Source organism: Nelumbo nucifera, chromosome 1 (genome assembly GCF_055504915.1).
Source record: "Nelumbo nucifera cultivar China Antique chromosome 1, China Antique-T2T, whole genome shotgun sequence".
Lineage (NCBI taxonomy): Eukaryota > Viridiplantae > Streptophyta > Magnoliopsida > Proteales > Nelumbonaceae > Nelumbo > Nelumbo nucifera.
Genome location: NC_142649.1, coordinates 133,695,164 through 133,712,846, shown reverse-complemented (window position 1 = coordinate 133,712,846; position 17,683 = coordinate 133,695,164). Strand labels below are relative to the sequence as shown.

General features: G+C 35.5%; 1 protein-coding gene across 2 annotated transcripts; it reads left to right on the top strand.

Annotated features, from left to right (window-relative positions):
* The first annotated feature begins 71 nt into the window (after positions 1–71).
* On the top strand, positions 72–6,810 carry LOC104586426 (DNA mismatch repair protein MutS, type 2). 2 transcript variants are annotated; one of them, XM_010243657.3, is made up of 5 exons: positions 72–713; positions 1,258–2,212; positions 2,308–2,832; positions 4,940–5,401; positions 6,401–6,810. In XM_010243657.3, the coding sequence occupies exons 1-5, from the start codon at positions 232–234 to the stop codon at positions 6,701–6,703; spliced, it is 2,727 nt and encodes a 908-aa protein (XP_010241959.1). In that variant the 5' UTR covers positions 72–231; the 3' UTR covers positions 6,704–6,810. The 2 variants fall into 2 exon arrangements, with proteins under 2 accessions (XP_010241959.1, XP_010241958.1); XM_010243656.3 differs by having other exon boundaries at positions 6,395–6,810.
* The last annotated feature ends 10,873 nt before the right edge of the window (positions 6,811–17,683 follow it).

Sequence of the window (17,683 nt, the reverse complement as noted above, 5' to 3'; positions counted from 1 at the left end):
TTTACGTCATTTAATATTTATCAATTATATTTTTGAAAGATGCATTTATCAATTATATAAGTTCATCGATCCTTCCCTCCAAATTGAACCGGATAAGATGGAAACGGACATAGGAAAGTAGGAAACGAAGGTTAGAAAAGGAGAGAAATTAGAAATTGAAAACCACCTTTGCTGAATGCCCCGTGAAATCACCAAAACCCTAATTTCTTCTTGCATCCGCTATTTTCTTTAATGGTACTCTGCAACTGCTTCATTCACGTTCATAGACCTCCGAACTTCTGCCACATAGCTGTTCATGGATTCATTAGGAAGTCCAGTTTGACCAACTCCCCTGGAAGTAGTAAGGTCAAGGTCGCAGAGGACCTTCAGAAGGAGTCAGAGGAAATCCTAGAATGGCATTCCGTGTGTCGACAAGTCTCGGCATTCACTTCTACGAGTATGGGCCTCTCCATTGCTCGAGAGGGAAAGCTTCCATTTGGGCGGAGCCTGCAAGAAAGCCAGAAGCTTTTGAACCAGACAACAGCTGCTATGCTCCTTCCTCGGCCGTTGGATTTTTCGGGAATCGAAGATTTATCGGAGATAGTGAGTTCTTCGGTCGTGGGACAACTTAGGACGATTAGGGAGCTTTGTGCGGTAAAACGCACTCTTCAATCCGCAAGAGAGCTTTTTGAGCAGTTGGAGGAGGCTTCATTGAACGGAGATTCTTCAGACAGGTTTCCTTTCATATTCTTATTTTGAGCTGATTGATTTTAAACCTGTACTGTTATAACTTTGCTGTTGATTATATTTCTGTCTTGAAATTTGAGTTCTTATTTTGCAACTGGATGGGAATTTCTTTTTTACTCGCCCATTCTCATTCGTTCGTTCATTTATTTTGCGTTGTTAAGTTGGAATTGCGTTTTTAACATCATTCTCAGCTCAAAATGAAGTTCTACATTCTAAAATTCGTTGTAATTGGCAGAGAGGTGTTCTGGAACTTCTCATTATCTTGTAACTGGGAGGAAAACTGGCTCTTTCTGCTGTGAGACGGACATTTCATTAAAATGAAGAGAATAATATAAAAGATGTTTTAAACGCTCCTGACAACCGTTAAATTCTTTCTAAATCATGGGGTCGATTAACCTTTTCTGATTTAGAATCTTTTCTTTTCCTGAGCTTACTTATTTTCACATAACCGATAACTGGTTACACAAAGATTACATTATTCTAGTGTTAGGTATCATCACAGAGGATCTCATAAAACAGGTATTTGAACAGGTATTATCCTCTGATCGAAATACTTCAGAATTGCAATTTCCTGACTGAATTGGAGCAAAAAATAGGATTCTGCATAGATTGTAATCTTTCAGTAGTCCTTGATAGAGCTAGTGAAGATCTGCAAATTATTAGATCAGAAAGGAAAAGGAACATGGACAACCTGGAATCTCTATTGAAGGAAGTAGCAACTCAAATTTTCCGTGCTGGGGGCATTGACAGCCCACTTATTACCAAGCGCCGATCAAGAATGTGTGTTGGTATTAAGGCTTCCTACAAGTCTTTGCTTCCAGATGGTATAGTTCTTAATGCTAGTAGCTCTGGAGCAACATATTTCATGGAACCCAAGGATGCAGTGGAGTTGAACAACATGGAAGTAAGGCTTTCAAACTCTGAGAAAGCTGAGGAGCTAGGCATCCTGAGTTTGCTAACATCTGAAATTGCAGGATCAGAAACAGAGATTATATATTTATTGGAGAGAATCCTAGAATTGGATCTTGCCTGTGCTAGAGCTGCTTATGCCCGGTCTCTGAATGGGGTATGCCCAATTTTAGGTGTGGAAATTTGTAAGGGAGCCCGATCAAATAAAACTGAAAATTTATTGGTGGATATTAAAGGTATACAGCATCCTGTGCTTCTTGAGTCCTCTCTTGGAAGTTTACACATGCTTTCTATATCAGAATCAGAGAGTTCAGTTCAGTCCCATAGGGAGAATATCAAACTGGAATCTGATAGATCCACAGGTGGATCTGTTTTTCCTGTACCCATAGACATCAAAGTTGGGCATGCCACAAAGGTTGTTGTAATCTCAGGACCTAATACTGGAGGCAAAACTGCTTCCATGAAAACTCTGGGATTGGCTTCTCTTATGTCGAAGGCTGGCATGTATTTGCCTGCTAGAAACTGCCCAAGGCTTCCATGGTTTGATCTTGTTCTAGCAGATATCGGGGATAACCAGGTAGTAGCTCATCTTGTTTACAGAAGAGAAAATATCTTATTTATTTTGGTGAATCTGTTTGGTGTTTTTCTGAACCTATTATTTTTGGATTGAAGTCTTTGGAGCAAAACCTCTCCACCTTTAGTGGGCACATCTCACGTATCTGTAGAATCTTGGAAGTGGCCTCAAAAGAATCACTTGTTCTCATTGATGAAATTGGGAATGGAACTGACCCTTCAGAAGGTGTGGCTCTTTCAGCCAGCATTTTGCAGTTCCTCAAAGATCGGGTTAATTTAGCTGTGGTTACAACCCATTATGCGGATTTAAGTTGTCTGAAAGAAAAGGATGCTAAGTTTGAAAATGCAGCAATGGAATTTTCTTTGGAGACATTACAACCTACCTACCATATCCTCTGGGGAAATACAGGTAATTCCAATGCATTGAGTATTGCTAAATCAATTGGCTTTAATCAAAAAGTGATTGATGATGCACACAAATGGGTGGAGAGACTGAAGCCTGACAAGCAAAAGGAATGGAAAGGTTTGCTTTATCAGTCATTGGTGGAGGAGAGAAGCAGATTAGAAACTCAGGCTAGGAGTGCTGCGTTGTTCCATTCAGAAGCTATGGAGCTTTATAATGAGGTATGGTCGAGAAATTAAAAAAAAAAAATCATTGTACATGATATCAGTGTTTCACATATTTTATTGCCTCCCTGCCTTTTTATTGCTCCTGCAGTATACCATATAAGAAAGTTGAAATCAATGTGTGCAGTTAGTTTTCTCCTTCAGTAAGAATAATATGCCTAACAAGAGTTCAAGAATATTAGAATGCTCATAATGTAAAAAGTACCTCAATTTTTTATAGTAAATAGAGAAAATGTTATTAAGAAAAATAAAAAGATACTAGATTGAAATAAGGTGACAAGCTACCATTCCAATACACCACATTAAAGCAAATTAAAGGTTCGTCAATAGTCCATTCAATTGTTTCCCAAAATGTAGACCAACCTCTGATCAATTAACTTCAGAAAATTCTGGTAAAATCAGCATCCATTCCATGATAAGGTTTCCACTGTCAACACAAGTTCTTTTGATGTTTCTAGTCTTGTCCTAGAACAGCTTTCTGTTTCTCTCTCCTTCCATAAACCCCAACATAGAGCAATTAAAAAGAATGCAACTCCAAAAAATTTTAGCCTTCATGTTTCCATGTATCCTTGACCAACTTGAAAAGATATGATCTGATGATTTGAACAAGAAACCTGTTCTGCAAATAAGAAAAGAAACTCCAAAGAAAATTTGTTCTTTTGCATGTGATGAACAAATATCTAACATCTTCCTTATTATTGAAGCACAAGCAGCATATACTAGCCATTTTTACTGAGAAAAATAAAAAGATGTATAAGGTATTAAGATGATGAGCTATCACTCCAGTGCATCACAATTCACATCAAAGTAAATTAAAAGGTTCATTAGTAGTCCATTCAATTGCTTCCCAAAACCTAGCACCAAACTCTGATCCGTTAGCTTCAGAAATTTCTGGTAAAATCAGCACTAATTCCATGATCAGGTTAGTCAGCCCTTTTTTGAAGTCAATCAGTACCAATTGAATGGACTGTTGATGAACCTTTTAATTTGTTTTGATGTGTATTGGAGTGGTAGCTCATCACCTATGTTTCTAGTCTTGTCCTAGAACAGCCTTCTGTTTCTCTCTCCTTCCATAAACCCCAAAATATAGAAATTAGGCTTCTTTGTATCCCTGGCAAATTTGGAAAGTTCTGATCTGGATGGTTTGAACAGAAGCCTGTTCTGCAACTAAGAAAAGACACTACAAAGAAAAACTGCCATTTTGCATGTGATGAACAAGTGTCTAACATCTTCCTCTTTATTGAAACACAAGTAGCATATACTAGCAATTTTGAAACCTATATTTTTCAGATGATTAGATGTTAAAGATGCTGTCCATCACCACTAACCATGCAAGATTTCCACCCTTAGAGGAATAGGATTCTCCCAAAGTCCCTTTTCTTTGTAAAATATTAAAAAAAAAAATCAAATGGGTGGATAAAACCCTAAGTATTCAAACAAATCACAAATATACACATAAAAAACTTAGAATTGGTCTTTCACTTATTGACTCAATCTTGTGATGAGAACCCTACTATATATGCACTAGAAATGATCTTGACATAAGGCATAAGCCATGTGTCTTGTAGTTCTAGGTCTGAGCCTCAATGCATTTTCCTTGAGCCTCACCCCAAGGTGAGCCTCAAGGCCGAAGGCTCATGTGCATTTTAAAACACTGGATCAAATTTTTAGACCTGGAGGCATCCAAAGGAGTTGTGAGATAGTTTACTGATTTAGCTGCATGTATGTCATATGTATACTACAAGTGGTCTGTTTGAATTTAGAAAATGAATGCACAGAGAGCTAGATCCAACTGTGCTCCTTTGAAATGGATCTTCTTCAATGTATATGTTTGCACAATAATGTGTTCCACTCTAAACTGATCTTGTAGCATGTCTTGTTGGTCATGAACTGTAGAGCAGAGCAATTGTTTCTGGCATCCCAGCCTAGGCCCTAGGCCAATCAACTTCTGTTAACAAATTTTCTCTCTATTTTTCCCTTTCCATGGTTCTAAATTTATGAAGACCTCTCACCATGTACAAATGTTGATCATTGCAATATTCCTAGACTAATCTGGTGTGTAGTAAAACTGAAGGTCTTCATTTTTGTTTTATTCATGGTAAAGATCAAAGTTGAAGCAGAAGATCTCAATACGCGTGAAGCACTTCTGAAAGCAAAGGAAACTCAACGAGTTCAGGAGGAACTGAAAACTGCAAAATCTCAGATAGATGCTGTGGTTCAGAAATTTGAGGAACAACTTAGTAATGCAAGTCCTGATCAGTTTAATTCACTGATAAGGGAAGCAGAAGGCGCAATCAAATCCATTGTTCAGGCTCACTGTGTTAGTGATGGTTTCTCAGTCAGAGAAATGGATAATAGTTCTTATATACCACAAGTCGGAGAGCAAGTTTATGTTAAGGGATTAGGACATAAATTGGCTACCATTGTTGAAGCACCTGGGGAAGATGGTACCACTCTAGTTCAATATGGGAAAATGAAAATGCGTGTGCAGAAAAGCAATCTTAAAGCTATTCCAAGTAATGAAAGAAAGCCTACTGCAAGTTCTATTGCTCACTCAAAAAGGCTGGTAAGTGATGAACACTGCTCTAGAACATAGTATGTTGTTGTCATCCATTTGTTTGGTTATTTGATTTTATCTTTTTAATTAGAGGAATTTTCAAATTAAGCCAAGAAAATGGGGGGAAGGATTTCCTTTCGCTTTAAGCATGAATTTGGCAGATATTTAAGGATAGACTCACCACTAGAGGCTTTTTTTTTGTGGCAAGGACTAGCTCGAGTCTAGGATCGGAACAATATGATTATTATAAAACTTCTAACATTATTATTTTATTCATTGGCATCAACTCTTGACATAGAAAATATACTTGATGAGTACCAGCTGTAGCTGCTGTACTAGATATATGTGACTAATATACAGAGGAAGGGAAAAGACTTTGGAAATCCTCCCTTTTCTGCATAGGAACATCACATGTCATATTAATCTTTGTCTGTTAATGACATTCATGAATATGAATTCTTAACAATAGTTGCATCTGTAGAAAACATAAAATTCTAAAATATGGTTCACAATTCTCTATGTAACTTGGTTTGAAGTGTCTGTTGTAATGCTTATCGTTTCCTTCCAACAGTTACATAATTTTTGTGCATATATGTGTATAAATAGATTCAAATGTAGGGATATTCAATATGAGATGAAGAGGTGTTTCTATTTATTATGTCATGCATAAGCCTTCTTCTTATGTTATTAATGCTTCTCCATTATAGAGACATATGTGGACATTCTAATGCATGCATTTGTTAGTTCCACAGTAATTTGGTGATATATGTAGCCCAAAATTTTCCCTATTTGATGTCTTACACATTTTTCTTTGATGTTAATGAATGTGGATATGCCACCTAAATAAGAAGATTTTAGAATAAGATAGAGTCATGCTAAAATTAACTTCCTCACCCAGTGCAATTAGTAAGTTTGTTGCATTTGTTAGCGGGTTTACTAGTCTTTTATCTTTGAATCCAGTGATACCAAAATTGTTCATATAAATTACATTATATGCTGTAGGATCAGACTCAAAAAAGTTTGAAGGATCCTTTGGATGCAAACAAAGGTGAGTTCTCTTATGAACCGGTTGTGCAGACATCAAAGAACACTGTAGATCTACGTGGCATGCGAGTTGATGAAGCCTCTCATTGCCTGAACATGGCTATTGCTGCAAGTAGATCTCGTGGGGTTCTCTTTGTTGTTCATGGGATGGGCAGTGGAGTTGTTAAGGAGCGTGCTCTTGAGATTTTAAGTAAACATCCACGCGTTGCAAAATTTGAACAGGAAAGTCCTTTGAATTATGGTTGTACAGTTGCTTATATTAAATGAATACCGATTTTGTGTTGGCAACGTCTCATATACTCTCTTACTGTGTACTTTGCAAACTTGACAGTCTTGTATAAAAAGGGAATAATACCTAGCTTTCTTTTTCCCAATACTTGTCTCACAACATTCTGGTTTTAGTACCTCAGATTTGACAAATTGCACATCACAAAATCAGATTTGGTCCTCACAATCCCCTGAACATTTGACAAATTGCACATCACAAAATCAGATTTGGTCCTCACAATCCCCTGAAGCCGTGCATTGGGAATATCTCCCCATGAAAAAAAATACAATTACAGAGATGTTCCCAATGCACAGCTGTAAAAGCCTATCAGGATGGTGCAAGGACGGTTCTGTGAGGACCAAATCCAAACTTGTGCATCACAGAACTATTTGTTTTATATCGGTAGAAATCAACTTATTGTTTGCACAAACAATTATCACATGGATGTTGATCAAAGCATATCTCTATAACATAACCCTAAATAGCTCGTTGCTTATTAGGAAGATGCCCATGCCCTAGTGATTCCAGAATTTCCTTAAGTGTACTTAAAGACGAGCTACATGCAAAAATACATCTTTATTTTGCTGGTTGCATTGGATATCATCTTGCAATTAGGGCTGTTCACAGGTCGGGTTGGGTCGGTTTACTGGGGTTTTCCCAACCGACCCGACCTGGTTGGGTTATCTGAGATGGAAATCGAAACCGACCCAGTGTTAAGCAAAACCGACCTGGTCAGTTTGACTTGGGTTGGGTCGGTTTGGGTGGGTTTTGGTTTTGCTCCTGTACAAAAAGGACATAGAAGCCTAGAAGGAAATATCTATTCTGAAAACTGAAAACTGAAGTTTTTAAGATATTTTTTGGAAATATATTTAAAACTGAAATATGTATTTTAGAAATATATATATATAAACAAAAATATACATACAAATATATAGGAATTATCACATATTTCAGAATATATATTTTTTAGATATAGATTTTTTCAGATATTTTGGTTTTTATGCAAAACCGAAATATCTTTATTTAACAGTTTTAAATATAAAATATATTTAAATTAAAACCGAAATATATATTTAAATAGATTAGGTTTTTCATACAAAACTGAAAACTGAAATTTTTAAGATATTTTCTGAAAATATATTTAAAACTGAAATATGTATTTTAGAAATATATATATATATATATATATATATATATATATATATATATATATATATAAACAAAAATATACATACAAATATATTGGAATATATATTTTCTGGAAATATATATCTCACATATTTCAGCATATATATTTTTTAGATATAGATTTTTTCAGATATTTCAGTTTTTATGTAAAACTGAAATATCTTTATTTAACAGTTTTAAATATAAAATATATTTAAATTAAAACCGAAATATATATTTAAATAGATTAGGTTTTTCATACAAAACTGAAGTTTTTTGTGCAAATATATCATCATTAACCGGATTTTTTTCAAAGCTTAAACTTAAACAAAACACAAATAAATTATATCAACTTGTAACATGCATTAAATTAAAAAATAAATAAATAAAAAAATACTAACCTTTGAATGACTGAAGTTGAGACTTTGAGAATGAGACTTGAGCTTGAGTTGAGAGAATGAGAACTTTGAGAAGATGGGAGTTGGGAGAGTCAAGTTCAAATGATGTCTTGAAGTTGAGACTTGAGAACTTGAAATTTTAAAATTTTGATTCTTGAGTTGAGAGTTAAATTGTATTAGGGAATAGAGATTGTGCTTGAGTTGAGGGGCTAAGGGGGGCGGACCAAGTTAGAATTAGAATAGAAGACAAAAGTTATCAAGAAAATAGAAAGTCAAACTGTTTTATAGAAAGAAGGCTGAAATTTGTATATTTCAAGAAACTTTCTAAGTTCTAATCTAAGTAAAAAATGACACTTAATTCTAATTGTAATTGCCTAATTGGTTGCCTATTTGGTGTAAAAGACTATAGAAACTAGGAGAGAGACAACTTAGTTAAGTAGGAATTAGAAGACTAGGTTAGGTTGTAATTAGGAATTAGGATAGAGGCAACTTAGTTAAGTAGGAACTAAGTCAGTTCGGTTTCGGTTTTCACACAAAGAAAATCGAAACCGACCCAAACCATCGGTTTATGAATTTGTACAACCCGAAACCGATCGGTGCTTATGAAAACCCGGCCAACTCGGGTTGGGTCGGTCCGGGTTGGTCGGTTTGGTCGGGTTGGGCCTTCTTATGAACAGCCCTACTTGCAATGAAGCGGTCTTGATCAAAATCAAATTTGATTCCTGTTATCACCCCGAATACCGAAAAAAAGGACTTCATTGTTATTAGGTAGATTTAAAAAAAAAAAGAAAAATTAAAATTCTAAAAAATTAGGAAAGGGGTGGAGTAGTAAGGAGAGACATGCTGATATGGCACATCCAAGTTTCATTTTAGACTAGCGGCGCGCCGATGCCATGCACGAAAAAATCTGATATATTAAATGAAATCTAATCACCAATGTAAATAAATCAAATAATTAATTTTAGGATAAATTTCTTAAACTACCCTTATGGTTTAACTAATTGACTAAGTGTACTCTTACCTTTTGAAAATTGACTAACATTTCCCTTATTGTTTCTCACAATTGACTAACTCTACCCTTATCATTAACATCCGTTAATATTCCGTTAAAATCCGTACGCACATGATATCATGTGACGTTTAAAATTTTTTAAAACCCAAAGCTACCCTTGTCTCCTTCCTCTCGACCCGGCACACCCTTCATCCTCCGACCTCTCTCTCTTCCCTCTATCTTCCTCCCACAGTCTCCATCAACCTTTTTCTTACGCTTTTGGTTCTTCAACCCCTCCTCCTCAGAATGCGAAAATCTCCCAAACTGGAAAAGAGAGAAAACAAGTTTCTTCATCTTTGTAAGGCAGTAAGTTGATTCGTCTTCATCTTTTCAAGCATCAGCCCTTTTTCTATTTCCTGTGATTTCTCACGTTCGATCTCCTTCAAGTATCATGGAGTCTGCAGCCGGAGTTGCCGCAGGGCATGGTGGTTCGCTACTGATGCCTTCTCAATCTGCAAGGAAGGAATGGCGTGCCGTTTCCGACCATCATTCCGTCCAAAGTGTCGGAAATGAGGTAAAGATACCTTCTATTCCAAGCTGGACCTCTTCCTTTCTACCTCTCCTTGTCTCCTATTCGTACTCTTGTTCTTTGGCGGTTTGTTAATAGAACGTAACTGCTAGACAAGAGTTGGAACGGTCGAAGATGGGGCAATCCGATGAGAGAACGATATATGAGGTAAGACTCATTTTCCAACTTTCGAGTACTAGATTACAGTTTTGAAAAGTCCTTTTTTTGTTGAGGACTGAGGGCAATCATATGTTTTGCAAGGTACAACAAGGAGCAGGGTCACTTGATGTTGACTTCTATTCGATTACCATGGATGGAGGTATAGATAGTGACACATTGCAGCAACGTCTTCATAATGTCTCCAGACAGAGGGAGGACCTGCAACAGATGGAAATCGAGCTTAGAGCTCAACTAATAGCTAGATCCGAGATAATGGAAATGCAGAACAACTTCGATGCACAGATCAAAGAACACGCTAATATTGTTGCTAAACTAAAGGTTTCAGTTCTTATTTTTGTTCTTAAATCAAATTTTCCATCTAATGTGCTCCCTTCTCAACTGTACCACTCAATCTCGATTTGGGTTGTAACTCCACCCAGCGGCGGGAGTTACAGGGTTGTCTTAGACAGCATTGCCATGTAACTCCACCCAGTAGTGGGAGTTACAGGGCTTTCACGGGTTTTGACGAAAGTTAACGGTAAGTATAGAGTTTGTCAATTGTGAGAAATAGTAGAGGTAGCCTCAGTCAATTTTAAAACAGTAAGGGTATAGTTAGTCAATTAGTTAAACCATAAGGATAGTTTAAGAAGTTTACCCTTAATTTTATTGTTAATTTTTTATGAATTATCATAATGGAGTATTTTACAGTTTATTACAGTTATTAGAGTAAATTAATTAATTTAGTGTTAATTTCAGTTTTTATTTTGAACGCAATATTGGCCCAGATGATCAAATCGTTCAGTTTTTTATGATTAAATACAATACATATGCAAAATTCCAACTAATTTAATAGTTAACTGCTAATTATAGTAATTATAGTAAATTAATTAATTAACTATAAATTTTAGTGTTTTCAACTCATCATTTACTTAAATGATTAAACCGCTCAAATCAAAACCCGCGAAAGAGGTATTCTTCGTTCGTATTAAATAATCGTCCATTTTAACATATGTTGTATCTTTTGTGAAAATATAAAACATAAAAGCTTTTCTTAATTAATTAAATTAATCTTTTAGTTGCATCATCTTGTTGCTCATCTTTCTCTTTCTCTTTGTTCTATTGCTAACTTCATTTTGTTCTATTTCTCATTCTGAAGAGATGATGTTGTTGGGATTTACACTACTCGTTCTTGCAACTACCTCAACAATGATATCAAATCTTTTCAAAGTTCTTTGACAGTGAATACTCTCCCCATGTATCAGATCTGAAATTAAAGATAAAAGAATTGAAAAGAATTCTTCTCAGGATCATAAACTGTTGAGGGATTCTTTTCATGATCTCTCATTTAGGAGAAATGGAGAATGTTGAGTTGCTTGAACCAAAATACTTGTTAAGAGGCATGTGACTAAATCCATAAAAAGCATTGTGATATTATCATCAAATCTGCTTTAAGTTTTTAATGTCAGATTCAATTCGACGAAAAGGATAAATTGAACTCAAATGATTACTAGAATACTACTTTCAGTACATTGTCCTTCAACAAGAAGATACTTCTCTTTTGATATGCATTATTAACCAATTTGAAAATTCGATCAATTGCATGAAGGATCATGAGCCATTTGTTTCTAAGGAAGGCCTAGAGCAGCTCCACCACTTTATTTTCTACATGACAATAACACAAAGTTGCTTAACAATATTGTGCTTAACATGTATGCATGTTGGTCGCATAGACATGCCTCTAGAATTTATATCTTAAAGCAAGGTTTTTAAAATTGATCCGGAGAACGAATCCGTCAGGCATCCGGTTCCCGAGTCAAAACAGTCGGTTCATTTTGACAAAAAAAAATGGTCAAAATTACTGAACGGTTTATATGGTTTAACCACCCAGGTCAGTAATTTGCTGAACAAATCAACATATATTTTGCAAATATCCAATTTTGAAAAAAAAACTGAATTAATCACCTGATCGATTCCTAGTTTTTCCAATTCGACTGTCCGATCCGATCCCATTTTAAAAACCATGTCTTAAAGTACTTTTATACCATATTGATTTAATGGTATAGACATGTAATAACCGAAAAATTTTAGCATGGCAATAAATGCATGATGGTTAAAAAAAGATTTCACTATGGCATTGTTGACGGTGCTAGACTTATTTCCACTCCCATTGCCCAAATACTTTATGTTTTTTTAAATTTAGGGCGTTGTTCCCACTTATTATATATTAAGTGGGATTTTGATGGATTAATTTAGGTAACCAGGTTGTAGTGATTTGAATAATCTTTTGGCCCAGTATTGATGCCTACTTGGTCCAATGATACTGGATGTTCATATACAAGCAAAATCAATGGTAAGGATGTGGTGGAGACGATGTTATTTTATTGAGTATAAAAAAAACCACTCAATGGCACTATGATTCAATGTAAACAAATCACTCAATAGTAATAAAGGAATATTAACTTTGTGGCCCATTATTAGAGATATAAATTGGGTTGATCAGTTCGGAATGGTTTGGTGCGATGGTCCATGGGCTGTGTCAGGCCCGGAACAATCGTGTGGATCGTGTTGGGTCTAGGGTTTTAGGTTTGCGGGTCAGGCTAGCATGGCATGACCGAGTAGGTCGTGTCGCCCGCAGTCCGGCCCATGGCACATCCCATATATTATTTATATATAATATGTTTATGTATTTTATATATTTTATATATTTATATATAATATATTATATAAATTATAATTATATAATAATATATAGTGTATAATATATTAATAAAATAAACAATTGTTTTCAATTTTATTATACTAATTTATTTAATTATTGTATATATAAGTAATTATATACATCAAAATTCATATAAAATTAAAATTTTAAGTTTTTGTCAATTTTTTTAAATAGCTTTGGCCCTGACTACGGACTTGGTCCAAGACTTAGCCCATGAACCAGTCCGGCTCGTGGCACAGCACGGACTTGGACTGTGAGCCATGTCGAGCTGACCCCCCCAACTTATCCCAAGGAAGAACAGCATGACCCGAAGCGACCCGCAGACTATGCCTTATCAGCCCAACACGACCCATTTTACACCTTTACACCATTCATTTAAGCTTGATTAAGGGATTCATGGTCTTGCACAATAAGGTATGTGGCACATCTTAGTAAGACTGAAAAGACATTGACCGAATGTCTACGGACTGAGAGAGCTCATATGCATTGTGTTGTTTCTCAAAAATATGGTTGAGTTGCCAAGTTCAGACCGTCCACATGAAAACATGATATTCATTTGATTTCATACACAAATATCAGATAAGAGGGATTCTTGATATATATTTAGAAACATCTGGGTATAGGGGGTAAAATATTAAAATATAAAGAATTTATATCAATTCAATAAATATTAAAAGTAGATTCTATTGTTCAATAAGTCATACGTACTAAAATACCTACAACAAAAACACAAAAGGTTATGAGTTAATTCAAGCCAATAATACCACTTTCTTGCATCCTGTTATCCCGCCACTTACTACTCATCCTTTTGTCTTCCTCTCTTAACCTCTTCTTGTCTTTCGTGTTCGGCTAAATCAGCTCTACTCTTGAATTTATTCAAGCAGTTCTTGCAACTATGGATGTACTCCCGATGAACTGATTTGCAATGAGATATGAAACCATTTAGGGTTTCAAACTCGCTAGTGTAGTGTATGCATTTGTAGTTGTTTGCAGGATTCTGCATTATCAATGCAAAAGTTTCACAAAACAATACTAAACAGAGAAGTTATAATGAAATGAAATGGAATTAATTGGGGTATGTAAAAGAGAGAAATCACACTCATTACATTTTTCAAACCAATGGTTGGTTGTAATTAGGGGTGGCAATTTTTAACCCAACCCGCTAAATCTGTCCAATCCACCCAATCCGCCCATTTACTTGGCGGGTTGTGTGGTCAATCCGTCACCCAACTCGCCCATTTAAATGAGTTGGGTTGGGTTGGGTTGTGGATAACCATTGGATTAATCATTATAGACATAAGTATTAATTTCTTAGTTTTTTTTTTTTCTTCATTTGAATTAAATAATTTATAATTAATACATTAATTTTCTATTAATTATTGACTAAATTTAGTTGTCTTGAATCAATACACCTCACCCAACATAAATCCAAATCAATTTGACCCAAGTTCGGACCAGTTCAACACGGTTTGACCCGATCTAGTATATATTGATCCGGGTCAACCCGAATCCGAAATAGACCCCGAACGGGATGGTTTGGTGCTGCTTGCTCTATCCGTTCTGGGCCGTTTGGTCCAACCAATATGCACACAATTCGACCCAACCCGGTACAAGTCGATCCGGGTCGACCCGAATCCGAAATAGTTTTGGGAGGGATGATTTGGCCTTCGCATGATTTGCCCGATCTAGACCGCCCTCCCAATCAATATCCACACAACCCAACCCGATTCACTTACATTGACCCGATTTGAGTCAGCTAGTCTTGTCCCAAACCTGTGTACAAACCTGTTATGGTTCGGTCCAAGTCAATCTATCATTAATTGAACCGGTCTGGTCTGGTCCGACCAGACTGATCCAAATCTAAACAGTTCAATCACCCTTGAACCTAGGTGATTTAAGTTGGCCTGACCGGTTTGAACCTAAGTGGTTCGGTCAAATCCAAAATCTGAACATAGTCAAATGGCTTTGCCGCTTGTATAAAAATTACATGCATGTAATGTGATTTGAACCTTCACCACTTATATAAATAGTAACTACAATTACCTCCAAGCTATAACCAACTTATTTGTTAAGAGAGAGTTTGTTTTTTAAGTCCATAAATATAAGATTAATGGGTTTGAGCAAGTTGAATTGGGTTAAAGCGCGTTTGAGCTAAACTCAACCCATTTAATTTTATATAACTAGGTCATTAGTAGATTGGCGGATTAGATGAATTAGATTAAAGCTCAACCCAAACCAAACCCAACCCAATCCGCCCAATTGGCCATTCCTTAATTGCAACAACCATCACATTTTAAAATGGTTGCATTCCATGAGTGTGATATTTCATTCTAATTTCAGGCAAAGCTGCACAAATTTGCAAATCGACGCATTTTGAAATGGTTGGACAAGATGGAACAAACCCAATGGGCCAGATTTCGACTATACAGAAGATAAACAAAAGTCACAGAAGAAAAGTGATATAAAAAACAATGTTTTAAAAATCAACATAGAGGTTGATCCATTTTGTGCCTCTGAGTTGCAAGTCACCGATTCCACCGTCCGGGTCAAACGGTTCATACTATGCCATCTCAGCAATATTGAAATTCAAACATCGTTAAGCAACCAGAAGATATGCATTATTAACCAAATTGAAAATTTGATCAATTACATGAAGGATCATTAACCATTTGTTTCTCAGGAAGGCCACATATCTTATAGTTGCTCAACAATGTTGCTTAACATGTATGCATGATGGTCACGTAGACATGATATATATATTCATTTGATTTCACACACAAATATTAGATAAGAGGGTTTCTTGATATATATTTAAAAATAAACATATGGGTATATGGGGGTAAAATATTAAAATATAAAGACTTTATATCAATTCAATAAATATTAAAAGTAAATCCTATTATTCAATAAGTTATACGTAATAAAATACCTGCAACAAAAACACGAAAGTTTATGAGTTAATCGGCTCTACTCTTGTAGAACTATGGATATACTCCCGATGAACTGATTTGTAATGAGTGTTTGCAGGATTCTGCATTATCAATTCAAAAGTTTCACAAAACAATACTAAAGAGAGAAGTTATAATGAAATGAAATGGAATTAATTGAGGTATATATAACAAAGAAATCACACTCTTTACATTTTTTAGAGAAATCATACTCATTAAATTTTTCTAAACCAATTGGTTGGTTGCAACAACCATCACATTTAGAAATGGTTGCAAATTGAGGCATTTTGAAATAGTTGGAACAGATGGAACTAAACCCAATGGGCTGGATTTGGACTGTATCCAATCCAATCCATTACATTTGAAATGAAATGGATAGTGAACTATATTTCAACCAAACAAAGCACAAACATACATGTAAGGTTCAACGATATGTGTCTTTTGTTTTCATATCATGTTTACCAACGGATCTTTGAAAGGAAAATGGGAGTGACAATAGAAAAAAGAAAGAAAAAAAGTACTCTCTCTCTCTCTCATGACAAAATGTCCACTATGCTTCCATGGTCCAATGCTACTGCATGGTCAGGCAAGCCAAAATTAGTGGTAGGGATGGGATGGTGACCAATGCTTTAAACCTATAGTTGATTTAGCTGTTTGAACCGTTCAAGCTGTTATTTAGTCATGATTTTGGGCCCGGTTTTGTAAAAACCCGGAGGATAGTCAAATATCATCAATCCAAATGGTTGGACCATTGACCTGTTTAACCCAGTGATCAGGTCATAGGTTGCACACTAAATGTGTATGTAAACTTTGGGCGACCATAATTTTGAACTCTAATGTCTGATTGAGGTGATTTTTTATTTTGGGTAACTTTTCGAGATCTATGCATCTAAGCACCTTGCCTAGCTATTTTCATGGGAAAACCCATTTTTTAGCCTCAAATTGTAATTTTTAATATTTTTACAAATAAAAAATAAAACTGAATTAGAAAACATAAATTAAATATAAAATGATACATATATTACATGTACAACATAATTATGCATCATTTATTGATAAAACACATATTTATACATATCTATACACATCTATATATATACTAAAGTAGAAACATGCCATGTCATGGCCTAAGCATTCTCCCATACCCTAACCGAGTACTCTTAAACCCTTTTCATTTTAGTCTTTCTTGCTCCCTTATGAAACCACCTCATGATCACTCCCTTCTCCCTCTCTCATAATGACACATCAACAGGCCTAACCCAGCTCATAGAATTGCCACCAATCAAATTTTGGTAACTGTAATGCAATCAGAATTCTAGGAAACCCAATATATCACGTCTTTCCTAATCATATTCAACTAGGAAACCAGTTTCTGTAATTTTTTTTTATTGCAACTCTTCTTAATCGCTATACTCACAATTAGAACCCATATCATCTTCTTTGTTTTAAACGAGAATTAGTATCGGGAGACATTGTTTTTGACAAAAACAAGGGTCAAAGGTCAGCCCAGTTCTTCTTATATTTCTCTGTTCTTCATCTATTTTGGATGAACAACAATAGTGGGAAGACATTGTTTTTGAAAAAATACAAGGGTCGAAGTCAGCCTAGTTCTTCAATTCTTTGTTCTTCAGTTTATCATTTTGAAGGTCATTTTCATCACCCAAGTTCTTTCTTATGTCTTTCACATTCAGTTGCCTCAAGTTCTTTCTTATATTTCTCTTCCGTCGTCTCTATTCTCTCTCTATCTTTCTTGCAGTAGACTTCTGTGCATTTATTGTGACTTCAGTGAAGCAGGGGTGGAATGGTTCAGGTATTTCTTTCCCACGAGCACTGTAAACTTTTAGTCAATCTGTTTGGCTAAATTCTAAACTCTCTACTCTCTCTCTCTCTCTCTCAAATTTTGAAGAAGGTCACCATGAAGTAGATGATCACTTTGCGTGCCTGTGTTGTAAATTCATTGAAGCAGGGGAGGAAAGGTTCAAATATGTCTTTCATCCAGATTTTCTCTTCTTTTTGTAATATTATATGA

Excerpts from the sequence above, each read along its gene's own strand:
- LOC104586426 (XM_010243656.3), top strand. The coding sequence starts at position 232 with ATGGTACTCTGCAACTGCTTCATTCACGTTCATAGACCTCCGAACTTC. Across the intron at positions 2,833-4,939 it reads CTATGGAGCTTTATAATGAG|ATCAAAGTTGAAGCAGAAGA; the intron begins GTATGGTCGAGA and ends TTCATGGTAAAG. Across the intron at positions 5,402-6,394 it reads TTGCTCACTCAAAAAGGCTG|GATCAGACTCAAAAAAGTTT; the intron begins GTAAGTGATGAA and ends TATATGCTGTAG.